Below are 17,277 nucleotides of genomic sequence, written 5' to 3' on the forward strand. Positions count from 1 at the left end.
AGATTTATACATCACCCGAAAGCTGATTAAATAAGATTTCCATTGATGTATGGTTTGTTAGGATAGGACAATATTTGTCCGAGATATTAGAAAATCTGGAATCTGAGGGTGCAAAAAAATCGAAACATTGAGAAAATCGCCTTTAAAGTTGTCCATTTATGTTCGTGATTGTGCTGCATTCACTCACAAAAATATATTTTATATATTTACGGTAGGAAATTTATGAAATATCTTCATGGAACATGATCTTTACTTAAGATCCTAATGATATTTGCCATAAAAGAAAAATCAATAATTTGGACCCATACAATGTATTGTTGACTATTGCCACAGATATACCCATGCGACATGTGACTGGTTTTGTGATCCAGGGTCACATATATATTTTTAGATCCTGCTTTAGAGGCACAGTGCAAGTAACATACAATGTCCTACCTTTTTTTGTGATCTGATCAAAAGAATTACATGTGCTTAATATCAAAGAACAATCTTAAAGAACAATTGCTAAAGAAAACAAACAAATGCCAACAATAAAATAAATGCAGACGTTGAACATTCTCAGAAGCTTTTAACTTGGATTTCACAGGTTTAGCATGCACAGATTTCAGGGCATGTCTATGTGCAGTTACAGTGTCTCATGCAGTGGAGAAACTCCACTCCGTTCCGCAGAAACGCTTGAGCCAGGAATGCGCAGGAAACGCTTTGCTAGTTTGGATGGCTCAGGATACTCATGTTCATTTTCTTTCCACCAACTGATTGCGTTTTCTGGGTGAGGCAAAGGTTTTTCTTCTCTAAACCTCTTAATCTCAGCTGCAGCAGCATCATGTGCAGAGTGTGTTGTCTTTAGAAGTGGCAAATACCGTTCCAAGCAAGTCGGCCAATGCACACGATCTCCTTGGTCTCTTTATAGGAGAGGGAGGTGAAGGTAGGGCCATCCTCATAGTAAGGTTGATGATCATCAACATCCTTTGACATTGGGCCCTATTTTAACAATCTAAGCGCATGGTCTAAAGCGCACAGCGCAAGTGCACTTAGGGCATCCGAATCCACTTTTGGTAGTTTAACGATGGGAAAAATGGTCGGCGCTCCCGGCGCATGGTCTAAAAGGGTTGTCCCTATTCTCTTAATGCGTAACGGGTGTGTTTTGGGTGTAACGTGCAAAAAAACAATCAGAGTCTCATCTCCCATTCCCTTTAAAAGCCAGTTGTGCTCGCGCCATGGCGGATTCGCTATTTATTCGCTATATAAAGTGTTCAAGCAGACCATCTACGGGACAAGCCGGATTCTACCATAACTTTATGTACACAATATTAATATTTTACATTGTAATCCTTTTTTTATATATACACTCACCTAAAGGATTATTAGGAACACCTGTTCAATTTCTCATTAATGCAATTATCTAATCAACCAATCACATGGCAGTTGCTTCAATGCATTTAGGGGTGTGGTCCTGGTCAAGACAATCTCCTGAACTCCAAACTGAATGTCAGAATGGGAAAGAAAGGTGATTTAAGCAATTTTGAGCGTGGCATGGTTGTTGGTGCCAGACGGGCCGGTCTGAGTATTTCACAATCTGCTCAGTTACTGGGATTTTCACGCACAACCATTTCTAGGGTTTACAAAGAATGGTGTGAAAAGGGAAAAACATCCAGTATGCGGCAGTCCTGTGGGCGAAAATGCCTTGTTGATGCTAGAGGTCAGAGGAGAATGGGCCGACTGATTCAAGCTGATAGAAGAGCAACTTTGACTGAAATAACCACTCGTTACAACCGAGGTATGCAGCAAAGCATTTGTGAAGCCACAACACGCACAACCTTGAGGCGGATGGGCTACAACAGCAGAAGACCCCACCGGGTACCACTCATCTCCACTACAAATAGGAAAAAGAGGCTACAATTTGCACAAGGTCACCAAAATTGGACAGTTGAAGACTGGAAAAATGTTGCCTGGTCTGATGAGTCTCGATTTCTGTTGAGACATTCAGATGGTAGAGTCAGAATTTGGCGTAAACAGAATGAGAACATGGATCCATCGTGCCTTGTTACCACTGTGCAGGCTGGTGGTGGTGGTGTAATGGTGTGGGGGATGTTTTCTTGGCACACTTTAGGCCCCTTAGTGCCAATTGGGCATCGTTTAAATGCCACGGCCTACCTGAGCATTGTTTCTGACCATGTCCATCCCTTTATGACCACCATGTACCCATCCTCTGATGGCTACTTCCAGCAGGATAATGCACCATGTCACAAAGCTTGAATCATTTCAAATTGGTTTCTTGAACATGACAATGAGTTCACTGTACTAAAATGGCCCCCACAGTCACCAGATCTCAACCCAATAGAGCATCTTTGGGATGTGGTGGAACGGGAGCTTCGTGCCCTGGATGTGCATCCCACAAATCTCCATCAACTGCAAGATGCTATCCTATCAATATGGGCCAACATTTCAAAAGAATACTTTCAGCACCTTGTTGAATCAATGCCACGTAGAATTAAGGCAGTTCTGAAGGTGAAAGGGGGTCAAACACAGTATTAGTATAGTGTTCCTAATAATCCTTTAGGTGAGTGTATTTGGCATGTTTGTGTACTGCTGCACATCCCTGTGTGTGTAATAAGCATGTGAGTGTATGCGCATGTTGGATCCGCCTATAGGCACACAAAAAAAATATTTCGCTATTGACTTTAGACTAGGTTTCAGTTGGTCAATGGCACAGTATATATATATATATATATATATTTCAGTTCCTCAAAATAGCAACACACCAAAAATGCGCCTGAACACACCTTGTTTTCAGACCAGCAGCCTATGGGCACACAGTTGGGCGCAAAATGCATTTGCTATTTAAACAATGTGTCGCAGGATGTGAAAATGAAAACTGCGTCGGACTGAAACTAGCAAAACACACTTGCATCGCACCTGGTGCTGTATTGCACCACATGTATGAAAAGGGCCTTTATTTGTATTAATTGATACACTTAAAACCTTTTAATTTTATGTAATGAAAACAAATAGCCTAATTTATTAATTAGTATTTATTTACTTAAATTCTTTCTTTTTTATGGCAGCCACTACAGCATCAGTCATTGTGGAGTAGGTCTTTGTTTCAGAGAGAAAGGGCAGATCCTTAAACCTCGAATCCAGAGCTGATGCCATGCACAGGGTCTCCCTCTCATTGGCATATCTCTTTCATGATCTTGCACTATAGTAGCCTTGATGTCTTTTACTATCTTTGTATCATCTAGGCTTTCGTATGTGCCCATGACAAGTGTGATGGATTTTATAATTAATCATAACTAAAATGTATTTTTCTTGCAGGAACAACATTCATATGCTTTTGAATCTTACATGTTTCCAACTCGTGACTTTGAGTGTGTGAGTGTAAACATAACAAATATGGGAAATGAAACTATACAGATGTCGAGATTTGAAAACTTGTGATTAACAATGAAGTAATCAAGAAAACAGAGTTTGCTTCTACCTAGTAACAGAAGGCTTTGCCTATGAAGAACCAATCAAATTGTAGGGAAATTATGTAATGTATCATGTCACTTTTGCTATGCTCCTATTCTGTATAAACTGTTGTATTCCTTTTGCGGGTGGGATTCTCCCTGAAATTTGTCTGAAGTCTGTCGGTTATTATTGCTGCGCAGCAAGTTAGTTAGGGGACCCGGCCGACGTCAATTGTAGACGAGACCCAGAGAAACCAACGTCGACTGTAGACGTTCGGGGACGTCGATTGTAGATGAGACCCAGGTAGACTTAGGTCAGGTGCAAAATGAGAAAAATCTCCACACGAGCTTAGAATAAAGTGGTGCAATGACACTTGCTCTCTTGTGACATTACCAGTGTTGCATCCTTCATTGGCTTCGGTGCCTTGAGCACTTCTTCAGCACATGCGATTTCAGCCTTGTTCAGTGGGAAAATTGTATGCAACTCATCCGGAAATTAAAACCAGGTCTTTTCTCAGTTTTAAAACTAGACTTGATCAGGTGGTCTACACCAGATGTCATATAGGTCACACAAGTTTGACCCATGTTTTTTTTTACTTAAAGGTGAAGACCCAACATTATGTATGTTTTGTAGGATTCCTTTAACTGTCAAACATATTTTATTAGATTGTCCTGGTCTTAACACAAGTAGAATGCTTTTTTTTATGAAGTTACTTCAGTTAAAGACATTTTTAATGAGATTATACCTGAAAAGGTTTTGGATTTTTTATCATATGTTAACTTGAAAAAATATATTGTATAATATGACTTGCTGATTATCTGTTCTGTTTTTATTGTATTTATATGATATTTGTGTTTTTGTAATTGAATTTTTGCCATGAAGATAGCTCTGATTGCTAACATGGGATTAAATAAAAAAAGATGATGATGATGATGATGATGTTCAGTGGGAAGACATGCTTTCCACTCTTTCTGACCTCTGTTGAAAGTAGTGCTGACTAGTTGTTGCTCTAAAAATCATTCTATCATGTCATGAGAGCTATTCCACCTTGTGTGAACCTGTGTTTTGGTAGCTGGAGCAGGTCGTGTTTGTCTGATCGTGCGAGATTCAGGCTGTGAGCAAAACATCATAAGTGGGTCATGTCTGCAAGTCCATTCATATTGGATGCATTGTCTGTTACAATCCTGGAATGTTTCTCTTCCAAACTACAATTAATAACGGCCTCCTTTAGTAATTCTGCAATGTTATCCCGTGTGTCTCTGTCATGCATCGCTCTTGTCTGTAGCACATACGAGATCTGATTCCTCTCAGTCGTTATGCAATGCGCTGTTATCGCTACGAATGATTCAGTGGCCTGTGATGTCCAAGCATCACGTCAAAGCGACTGTCTAGAGATTCTCATTTTTACCTCCTTGTACAAGTTGGGCACAGCGATGTCCGTAATGTGCTGTCAGCAGGGTATTGTGTAGCAAGGCTCCAGTGTTTACACCATTTTACGCAAGCCTTCATTCTCTACGACACTGAGAGGACACATTTCTTTGCAAACTTATTGAGTGAGTTATTTTGGTTGCACGCGTTAATGAAATGACACGATTATGAAATGAAGATGAAATGACGCCACACTTTTACATCGTGGCAGGAGCTGGAACAATTATTTTGTCTTCCATTACTAGCAGCGAACTATGTTTTTTAACGCTAACATTAGCGACGTGCCCTTACGCTCTTTCCTGCCACTGTTTAAGATCAGAGATAACAAGACTGCTATAGCAGTCTGGATATAAACTCAAAATGAAACCACTGCCATGAATCTTGTACGATTTTTTTTAAATACGTATATTGCATTTTTGAGACTCAATACAGTATCGCCAAACAAAATATCATGATACTCATGTGTATCGATGTTTTCTTACACCCCTAAAAAATAGCTGTTTTAAAGTCCCCCTGTAAGTCAATCATTTTATCCCTTAAAACTGAAAAAAAGTCTTGATGCCTTAAAATATCTTGAATGTAACTCGACACCCGTGCCTCATTTAGTATACGCGGTTCTATGAATATGCAAATGAGCCCCGCCTCCACTCACTCACTCAGCTCAGAGATCCACTGGTTGACGATCACACGTTGATCTGATTGGTTACAAGGTAGTTTGTGACGTCAGAAACACCAGCGATTTCAAAGCGTGTTTTTGAGACTGTCTTTGGTTCACTGCAGTTTTAAGGAGGAAATACTCAGCAATGGTGTCGACTTATGAATTTACACATGGTTTGTCTTAAAGCAGATTAAAAACACCACATAGACACATAAACAACATTAAAAGCTGGATTTTCAATACAGGGGGACTTTAACAGGGCTGTGTATACTTTTTTAAATCTGCTGTACTAAAGAGTTGTTGACCAGTAGGCATTAATGCCACTTCAAGTCAACTCAAAAATTCTGTATCTCCACTCCACAGTTGATTAAAAGACCCTATAGCTATTGTTTCGGTCAGGAATCTGTCTTTATAGGGGGCCAATGTGATCTCATTAGTGTTCATAAGTTTTTATACAAAGAGTGTTTTTAGACCACATGCATTTAAATAACATACATTCACTGAAATGTGCATCAGTTGGAGCATTATCCCATTACAGCAAGAGGTTTCAATTCACTGCTGATCCAAGAGCTCTTCCAGTCTGGAGTTTGCATGTTCTCCCTGTTTTGTTGTGGGGCTCCTCCTGTTTTCCCACATCCAAAGACATGCAGCATAGGTGAAATGGAGCAATTGTGCTTAGTTGTGTGAATGTGTTAGTCCTGGCCATCCAGGTGTTTTCCAGGGTGTTTCCCTTTCTATGGCCGAGACGCTGGGATAGTCTGGAGAAGAAATGAATGGATAAAACGTACAATGTCAACTTAATGCATGGAGCAAAATGCAGATCATTTTATGTATAAACAGCTTTAGAGATTTGATATGATAAAGTTTGATAAAAGAGATAATCCTTTGAGGTTCATAGAACGTTTAATTCATGATAATTTGATACTGATACTTTTATATTTTACATTAAATGTTTCAGATTCATATTTCATAGTTAGTTCCACTATAATTATGGCCCTGTTTATAGCACACTTGGCATTAACACGTGATCCCCGTGATCCGATCAACACAGACATCAGCCAACATCAAAACACAGCTTGTTTACAGTTATCCTCATCAAATAGCTCCTGTAACCCAATAACTGATCGGATGGCTTTTCCATGCGCAATAATTAATAAAGGGCTGCATAAATCAAGATTACGCTTAGGGCTACTGCAAATAACTAATCTTATTTAATAAATATAAAGTCCTGTTGCATGAAGCTAGACAAGTTTTAGAGTAGGTTTAGATTTGGCAAAACCATACAAACCCAACCTGGTTTAGATCAGGTTAAACAGGCTCTCAAAAGCTCGGTATAAACTTTCTGTCAACTAAGGGTGTGATCCAGACTTTGTGATTAACTCTGAAGCGTGTGCAGCTGAAAGTGTCAATCACACAGAACATGGAGAGCATCAGTTTGATTTACTTCTCACAAGAGAGACAGCGCAATTCACTTCTCTGAAGATTAAGAGATCATTTAGAAAATTATCATGAAATTAAACACATTTACAAGGCAGGAATACACACTGCTGCTGCAGTAAAAGTTTGATAAGGCAGCCGAAAGAAAATATCTGACTATATCAATGCATGATGTGAATCAAATTAATTTAATTAATAATGTATGTAGGTTCACAAAATGCTCAAAAGTAAACACTTATAAACTTAGTTATTTAAAATCTCGATGTATTAAAGCTTGTATTTATACATGTATTAATTTAAATGCAAAGTTTAATATTAATTATCAATTCATATACTAATTATTATTATATGCATTGTACATAATGATAATTAATATATTATAAATATAATAAATAATTAGCAGCAAAAGTTTTCAATATAAACTTGTATTTTAAAGCAAGAGATACAGGGAGTGGGTTTATTGCATCAGTTTGGTCTGTGATCTCTAACCCAGAATAAAACTTGCTCTGGAGATAAAAAACAATATACCTGAAAATCAGAGTTTGCTCAAACTAATCTCAAACTTACCTGGGGTGTGTTTCCCGAAAGCATCGTTAGCCAAATGTGGTCGCAAGTTCTGTCGTTATCAGCAAAGTTCAACGAGTCGGTGTTTCCCGAAACCACCGTTCTAACGAACATTCACAAACATCATCACAAAGTTGTGTGTTTGGAATGACAGATCTCGACCTGTGGTTAGAGGCAGAGTTTCTAGTTTGCATGACATGTGGACTCAATAAATCCTTATCTTGAGCCAAATAAGCAAGCTGACCTTCAGTACAATCTGTATCTTTTATTTCGAGAACATACAAACGTAATTTACGTCTTTTAGTTTGTCAAGAGATATAAAGTGTCGTTTCTGAAGACTGCGCATGTGTGAACGTGCTCTAGTGTGTAAGAACGAGCCTATGATTAAATCTGGAAATAAAGCAAAATAACTAAGAAATGGTCCTCAGATGTCATGTCCGTAATTTATAGCAAAACATCTAGCAGTAATTTGATCTCAAACAGATTTATTAAAAGTAGTTATTACTCCAACACCTGCGTGACATCATTTACCAACTTGGTTGAACGACCAGTTTGCGACAATATGGATTCGGGAAGAAAGTTGCTACTTGATTTCTTCAACGATGCATCGCACTATGGTAGTGAACCAGCGAGTTACGTCGCTGTACGGGAAACACACCCCTGGGCATCAACTGAAAATGGCTTCATGCAACAGGCCTCCAGTGTCACTGGTTTCTGTTTATAACTTGTTTTGCAGCGTTAAGCATTGTAGCCAATCACAGACGTGTCTGTTGAGCACATGAATGCAATGACCAATCAGAAGTGTTTAAATGAGTCACTGCGCTGAAGAATTCCACTCAAAAAGCCAGAGTTGAGTTCATGCATTCCCACTGAGCGAGTTCTGCACTCTCACAAACTACAAACATTTAGACACTGTCAGCAAGGTTTTCTCGAGAGTACAGAAGTGAAGTGAGTATTTGTCCGTATCAGCGTCGTTGATTACAATGGGTACGCTTTGCTTTTGACGTGACTGAGCGTTCATGTCATATTTTCCACATCCATGACCGAAACATGAACAACTTCTTCATAATCTTTGTGCGTACCTCTCTATGAAAATATCTAGCATGACATCCCATGTGGAGGAAGTAGAAAAGTAGTTGTTTTGGGAGCTTGATTTTACTTGTGGCTTTGTTACACACATTTCTTCAGAACATCTCAACACTGTTTAGATGTGAAGTAGTCCTATAAAGAACACAGAAAAGTAGGTAATTATGAGTTGCTTTCACCGTATATCTTGTTCCCTCTATGCTCCAAAAATGGTGCATTCCTCATTCACACAGTTTGCCACAAAAGGGGAATGAAAAGAGAAGCACAGATAGATATGACGCATAGTGAGCAGAAGACCCTGCAGGGGAACAACATCACGCTTGATCTCATTACCACTGAAGCGCACCACATGACCTCGGTTCAGATTCTCTCTTCACGACTGACACTGGCCTTGCAACATGGAGTATCATTCATGCAATAATAATTACTGGAGACGTGACTTTACAAAACCATCAAGCAATAATGTCATTCGGCACATTTAATTGAAGAATTTGAAAACTTTTGAACAGGATGAAGATATCCAAATTTTTTTCATTTAGTACTTTTCTCCGGAGTTTCCTGGAAGACAAATTAACTACAATTTACCTTGATCTTCAAATTCAAAAACGTTTGATGGTCCTAATGCATGGTGTTTCCTTCTGGAGCATCCGTTAATGTTTGAACCTTTTTTACTACTTGTCTGAGTCCCTCAATCGTCCTCAGTGTGAAGAGATGGTTGTCAAAATCATGCAGTCTCTGCTGGAAAGGGTTCAAATATGCAAAAGATGCTGGAAACATTGAGCAGTTAAACTTTTGAACTGGGTCATTTTTATAAATTCAGCTTTTTTTGTGTGTGTGTCTTTTGGACTATATGTAAACATATTTTATGTAAATCACCTTATTCAGGACAGTATTAAATAAAAAATAACATGCATTTTGAATGATCCCTCTTATTTAAAAGAAAAAAGATTTAGCTAAATTTAGCAGATTCTACAAGGTGCAAACTTACTGTATATCAAAAAAAATTCTAAATATTATAAATAATAAGACTCACTGTAGACTCGTTACAGAAAACTCACTCACCTTTATTAGATCTGGACAATTCATAATTGCTGAATACAAATAGCCATGCATATTAAACTCTTTCAAAATCTAACAAGATAATTCTAAAATTGCAATCAAATGTAAACTCTTTCATCTCTGAAACTGAAGACCATAACTGAATACTTCATATAGAGTTAAATATGTAGAAAACCAGGCATAGGAACAAATAAAAATCACTGCTATGTCCTGACGCAATTCATTTTAATAAATATGTGTCTTTCTTTAAAGCTACACTGTGTAACTTTTTTAGTTGATTCTTAGCAAAAAACACTTAGTTCTTTCAAAAATATATGTGCTCATTAATGTATATTTACTTCTTTCAAGTAATAAAGTATTCTCTTAAGTTTATAATCTGCCATTGAAAGTACATACGGGTGAGGGGTTCGAATGCCGGTCGCCATGTTGCCCCTCCATCTTGAAACTACATTAGCCAAAGAGGGACATACCTGTAAATTCAAGCTTCGCCTTTTGCGTTTTTCACTCAGTGACACCGTGACGAATGCGAGGGGGAGATTACTCGCGAGCTCGCGAGTGGCGGCAGATTTGAAAGATAGTGTGGTGTGTGTGTGTGTGTGTGTGTGTGTGTGTGTGTGTGTGTGTGTGTGTGCGTGCGTGCGTACTCACATTTGAAAGAGAGAATTAAAACGTCAACGCGACAGACAAATCAGCAAGACCATAGTCAATATTGGAGTAACTTTTCCCAGATGGAAAGAGCTCATGAGGAGAAAAGATTTTAAAACGGACGCCGAGGTTGCCTGCTTTCTTCTCGACAGGTAATTCAGCCTGTTGTAATTCATTTGTGTAAATTCGAAGTTTTATAGTTGCTTGTCTAACCATAGCATGGTTGTGCATAACGCCAGAACGACCTCTAGTATAACTTCATCCTCGCGTCAATGGTGAAAAAGTATTGTTTACCTTGTAACATAAATCTGTGCTGCGACGGATCACAGGTGATGAATAGTTTTAAAGGCGCAATTTTTTAAGCTGTATAAAAAAAAGGACACTGTAAATTTTTGTTATTTTTAATTGCTTTTACTTTGTACACATTGTAACGTTAGCCTAATCTGATTAATCTGACTAAGCCGATTCCAAGGGTGAGGTTTACCTCCTGACATCTGTCCTGTAGTTTTATTCATTTTAGACGTATTGTTTATTATTGTCATGGACGAAGTCGATAACTGGAAGCCATGTTAATCTTGGAATAATACGGCCACCGTAGGAGTTAAAACGCCCTCGGAATTGAGAGGAACAGAAACTAATATTCACTGGGTAGTCATATACAATTTCACCGCTAGATGGGGGTAAAAATCACACAGTGTAGCTTTAAAGGCTTATAAGTTCAGTTTTAAGCCAAATAATTATCCTTATTTTTTTAAAGCTGGTCTTAGCTGAAAAACAAGAAATAAACATATGTGATTATGAACATTTGTTGAAAACCTGTTGTCAATTTCAAAGATATAACCTACAGAATTCGGTTGGATAAAAAATATATTTATATTTCTTTAGTAACCATGATTTTAAAATATTTATGGTCAAGTCAATTATTTGTATGCTATGGGTATTTACAGTCGGTGAAAAAAAGCTTTTCCCCAGTTAACAGTGTATTGTAGTGATAGCACTGATCACATGGCTGTGGACTCTCAGATGATGGAGACTGTGACATGGAGGATGTCGTTCATTTACACAGAGACACAGATTCACAGCGACACGTGCTGACTCGTGTCAGGGTTTGTTCTGTCTTGTTTTAGGGTACGTTTACACGACAACGATGAGCTAAAAACGGGACTGTTTTTTTTTCTTTATACAGATGACAATGTTATCAAAACGATCCCTGTTCACACGGATCTGTTGAACTACTAATAATGCTGTATTATGCACGCCAGACAAGTAGTTAGCGATGTCACTCTGTAAAGAAAGACTATGACTATGCTTCTTCTACTACAGTGCACTGTTGCTATGCTTGCTTTTTTGAAACCTTTTCTCTCCTCATCTTCTGTGTTTTCAGCATTCCCTCAAAGCTATCAGTCTCTTGAGACAGGTGGTTTTCCTCCAGCTGCCTTTGAAGGGAAAAGATTACAGACATCTACAAACTGAGAATTAAGAAAAATTACGACTTAAACTAGACATGAAATGGATAAGCTTGATCAATGTTCAAAACATGATGGCTATAAATACACAGGAAACGAATGATAGCCGACAACAAGAGACAGAAAAGACAGAAAAATAAAAGCACATGGCATGAATCAAAACCTGAAGACGTGTGATGGTCGGATAGCCGATTACAATCCTGTCAAATTTGCCTCAAATGAAAGATGTACACAAGCATATTTGTGAGACAGTTTTGGCCATTGCAATGCTTCTGAGCTTCTGACCCAGATGAGAGGCGATGCTTGAGCTCTTTCACCACACAGCAGATTGAGCGCTGTGGTGACCTAGTTAAAAAGGGCTTTAAAGAGCAGTCATTCATTACATTAAATCATGCTTTTGTCAGACACAGGCATGTTCATAATGAAAAATGCATTGTCCCAGATTGACAATGCCAGCCTTTTTTGATGCAAAGATGGACATGCACACGCTCCGATCTGCTGCCTGATGCTTTCCTAACCTTCATCAGTTCTGTGCGAATGAAAGCATGTTTATTAATGATGCATGACTTCACCAGCAGAAGCGCTCGAGTCTTTGAAGACAGAGAAGAATGTTCTGCATGTGACTGTTCAGAAGTGTCAGATCTCTTGGAATGTTTTAGGAATAAATTAGGAATACTATTTATTAAATACAACTTAAAGTCCCCCTGTGGTGAAAATCCAGCTTTTAATGTTGTTTATGTGTCTATGTGGTGTTTTTAATGTGCTTTAAGACAAACCATGTGTAAATTCATAAGTCGACACCATTGCTGAGTATTTTCTCCTTAAAACTGCAGTGAACCAAAGACAGTCTCAAAAACACGCTTTGAAATCGCTGGTGTTTCTGACGTCACAAACTACCTTGTAACCAATCAGATCAACGTGTGATCGTCAACCAGTGGATCTCTGAGCTGAGTGAGTGAGTGGAGGCGGGGCTCATTTGCATATTCATAGACCCGCATAAACTAAATGAGGCAAGGGTGTCGAGTTACATTCAAGATATTTTAAGGCTGTTTAAAATATGTCATTTTTGGTGATCAAAGATGAGTTTTAAGGGATCAAATTATTGACACAGGGACTTTAAATTCTAAAAGTTTTATATTTTAATGAAGATTTTTTTCTTTGGTGCACTGATGAATCGTTCACAGTAATCAGATTTTTTGAAACAGAAATGTTTATTGAAACTTTATACAAAATCTATTAATAACAATGAACATTTTTTTTATCAAATTCGATACATTATTCTTTTATGATACCAAAGATTATACAAAGACGGTGCTCTCGTGTTACTATGAATGGGGGAAACTGCAACGTGCAATATGGCGGAAGTCAATAAAAGAGCCAATCAGCAGTTGGTAAAGTCATTACATCACTGCAGCTGCCGTTCGCATTGGCTTGACCAACCTGAAATATACGCTTTTTTAATGCCATTTGAGTGCACAAAAAAAACATAATTTATAAGGCAGTTCATGTTAGAGGCCTTCGAAATTTGCGTATCAAATATGATAAGAGTATGCTTTATAGAGTTAAGAAAGAAAATAGGATATAGAAATAAGAAATAGGAATAATCATTTAATTTCAGTGGAAAAATACTTAAAGATCAACAAGATCTTTATAACGGTATAGTTTACATAAAATGCATATAAACATCAGTAGTCACTCTATATCTGCCAATAATATGTCTTAGTAAGATGATATTTAATGCTTAGTTTTATGATCAAAGATCTGTAGTTAGAAAACATGAAATGCATTGCAATACAATGATGATTAATAGCAGCATCTGTACAATCTGTGATAAATACCTCTTCTATTTCTCCATAGTGTCACAGCCAAGCGGTTCGGACGCAGATGAAGAATAATGAAGTAATGTGAATGCCACCGGATCAGCTGCGAACACATCAGAGGAACACTGTTCAATTATATACAGGGAACTACAGAAGAAATATAGACAATCGCATTAACTGGAGCAGATCCTTGTGTTTGAATACTGGACATAAACCTCAGATGACTGGGACAGTAATGCAGCGTTTTGAATTTGCCTCCGATGACTAGAGGATACTGTGAGATAACCATCTCCATGCTTCTGAGAGGAACAGAGACACAGGAGGATGTCAACAGAGGCAGAACGTCAAGCAGATGTCAAACTCACTGTTAAAAAGGAGTCCAGGAGAAAAGGTCAGTTCAGTGGCGGAGTGCTAATGACATTAACTTTAAAGTTCAGGGTCCCCCTGTGGTGAAAATCAAGTTTTTAATGTTGTTTATATGTCTAAGTGGTGCTTTTAATATGCTTTAAGAAAAATGCCTTAACACCATTGCTGAGTATTTTATCCTTAAAACTGCAGTGAACCAAAAACAGTCTCAAAAACACAGTTTGAAATCGCTGGTGTTTCTGATGTCACAAACCTTGTAACCAATCACGTACATGCCAACGGGCTTTAGCATACTGTATCATTAACAGCGAACTAGCAGGGGAGTGTCGAGAGAAGAGAAGCCACAAGCCAGGTTATCCCAGTATATTTTTCGGGTGATATGAAATATCGGGAATATTTTGCAATATAGTGGTTGTATGATGTATATTATGATGTTGTGCCTTTCTCCACTGATGTTCTGAGTTGTTCAAAAGCGTTTCTGATGATTGTTAGAAGGCAGACTGAGATGGCGAACGGGAACACAGTTTGTGTAACATTAGCAACACATTATTAGCGGTTTAATAACATAGTCAAGCAAAAGGCTGATCATATTAATTACCGTTTTGTGTCCGACGTTGTAAAGAGCGACACCATTGTGCAGCGTTTACCTCAGTAAGTTGGCTGAGTGGATCTCTGAGCTGCTGTGAGTGAGTGGAGGCGGGTCTAATTAGCATATTAATGGATCCGCATGTACTAAATGAGGCAAGGGTGTAGAGTTGCATTCAATCCATTTTAAGGCATGGAGTTTTTTCTTCACAGGAAAAAACTTTTAAATATGTCATTTTGGTGATCAAAGATGAGTTTAAGCGATAAAATCATTGACTACAGGGGGACTTTCTTTCATTTCTTTAGTTGTGCAAACATTGTGCTACCACAGTCTCTTGTCTTTCCTTTCATGATCGATTAAGGCAAACATTCCAGCCTCCGGCAAACTCGCTGTTTATTATCTACAAATATTTATCTCACCATATTTGCTATTATTTCAATAATTTCCATAAGTTTTCTCATCCTTTAAGATTACTGTACACAGATTTTTTATATAAATCATTTTATAGAAAATACAAAATACTGGCATTATTTTCTCACCTCTATGTCGTTTAAAACCTGTATGACTATCAGCAAAGTTTTGCTGCACCTCAAAGTTAAAAACATTTTTCTCTATTATTTCACAATAATTTACATTGTTCTGGCAATTATAGTCTGGAAAGCCAATCAAATAATCTCCTAAATAAGATCTGGACTGTAAAATACGTCTCAGGTTTCGACTGGTTTCCTGAGAAGGGGAACAAGACACTGCATCTTCCATTGATGCTATGGGGAACGTCCCTCACCATGACCAGTGACTGAAGCATGTGTGAAAACACAGTAAATATTATTGGCTGATGACAGTCCATGACGTCATTAGTGGAGCGCCTGTGAGTATAAGAGGGAGCCTATGATACACGTCATCAACTTGTCTGAAGGAGACGTGAAGGCAAGCCCAAGGTATGGAAACGAGACACAGTGTTCGTCTAGAACGCCTTCACACACGCTATTCACAAACGGCTCCTGAAGACAAAAAAGCTGATTATGCAGACTGAATGGCAGCATTGGTTTTCAGCATGAATGCCGTGAAAAACACACAGAACACATCTAAAACAGGAAAGAGTGTTGAGATTGACTGTACAACTAGATTTGACAAGAAATCTGAGGTATATTTTTACAGACTGCTGAAAGCTACAGAACAAAGAAGCAAATGGATTTGCTGCAATTCACAGAAACAACTGTAATCCAGGCAGCGAAGGGTGGATTTGCACTTATCATTTTTTCTATCAATATGCTGAATTTAGTGGTAAAATCATACCCTATATATTGTTTTGTTATATATTGTATTGACAACTCATCAGTTAAATATTTTCCATTGAATATTCTGCATAATTGGATGTATTTAAACAAACACTGACAAAAAACTATACAAGTTTTAGGGCTGGATGATATGATGATATATATAACATTGATATAAGTGATCACCCGGGTTTAGACCTAGCTATATTGTATTTATATAAAGCGTTCACAGGCAAATTTGCTCTATGTATTTCCCCAGTGTGGAAATCAGGCACATATAAATGTCAGGAAACACGATTCCTGGCAGCATATCAATATCCATGGATCACTGGATCTTTGGTAAGTTGTAAGGAACACAATATCGAGTTCGACCTTTAGTTTAAACTGATAATCGTTTGTTTTACTCGTGTATTCACAGTTTCCCCTATTAAATCCAGTCATGCAGCAGCACTTCTGCCACTCAGTCCGGCTGTGGGAAAGTGACGTCAATGCATACTCTACAGTATACTCTAATGACGTCATGGACTGTCGTCGGCCAATGATATTTGGCGTGTTTTCACAGGTGCTTCAGACACCGGTCACGCTGAGGACGTTCCTCGTTGCATCAATACAAGATGCAGTGTTGACTTCCACTTTGAAAGGGAACATATTACGATTGGTTGTTAGCTGTCATGTTTTGATATTGTCCTGATGAGAGATTGAGTATATCTGTGTCCTGCTCTCACTGCCCATAAATGATAAATGAAATTTCCTCATCCTTGAATTTTTCCATCTCCATAGCAACTGCAGCGCACCGACAAAAATCCATGTGAAAACTGATTCTCAAACACAGCTGTCATGCAAGCTACACAAACACACACATAGTAACCTGTGGCAGATGTCAAACTTTTATTAAATGAACACGGCCTGTGAAATAATGGCAACAGAAATGGCATTCTGGGTTGAGCACACTGAGACACTTTCATCAATGTCCTTTAAACGTGCGATACAAAATCCTGTTGACTGCAATGCACTTGAAAAATTAGTGAAACATTTCTACTATTTAGTGGTAGTTGATATCATTAGTATAAATTGTGAAGAATTGTGTTTTATTAATTCCAAAGTGCCATATGAATGAAAAAGTTACTATAAAATTAGATATTATGTGGAATATTCACACTGCTCTTTTCCATACAAATGAAATTCCATACAATGATTCCATTTTATTGTCTTACATTTTATTATTTAAATTTTAATGTTGATAATATTATATGATATTCATGTGTTTTCAGTAAAGCACTTTATGAACTGTTTTAAAAGGTGCTATATAAATAACACTTGCATAGTAGAGCAGAAGTCACCAATTAGTGGATTGTGGTCCAAATCCGGCCCCTAGACCAGGACTGGGAAACACTGGCCCTCGACATCCACTTTCCTGCAGAGTTCAGCTCCAGCC

General features: G+C 38.1%; 1 protein-coding gene across 3 annotated transcripts in view; it reads left to right on the plus strand.

Annotated features, from left to right (window-relative positions):
• The window catches only part of dab1b (DAB adaptor protein 1b), a 44,064-nt gene that overhangs the window by 4,342 nt on the left and 22,445 nt on the right, over positions 1 to 17,277 (plus strand). For all 3 annotated transcript variants that reach the window (XM_079876551.1, XM_079876552.1, XM_079876553.1), the window contains exon 2: positions 13,651 to 14,004. In XM_079876551.1, the coding sequence (XP_079732677.1) occupies positions 13,938 to 14,004 (67 nt within the window). In that variant the 5' untranslated portion in view covers positions 13,651 to 13,937. The remainder of the gene's footprint in view (positions 1 to 13,650; positions 14,005 to 17,277) is intronic.

This window comes from Squalius cephalus (genome assembly GCF_949319135.1).
Source record: "Squalius cephalus genome assembly, chromosome: 7".
NCBI lineage: Eukaryota > Metazoa > Chordata > Actinopteri > Cypriniformes > Leuciscidae > Squalius > Squalius cephalus.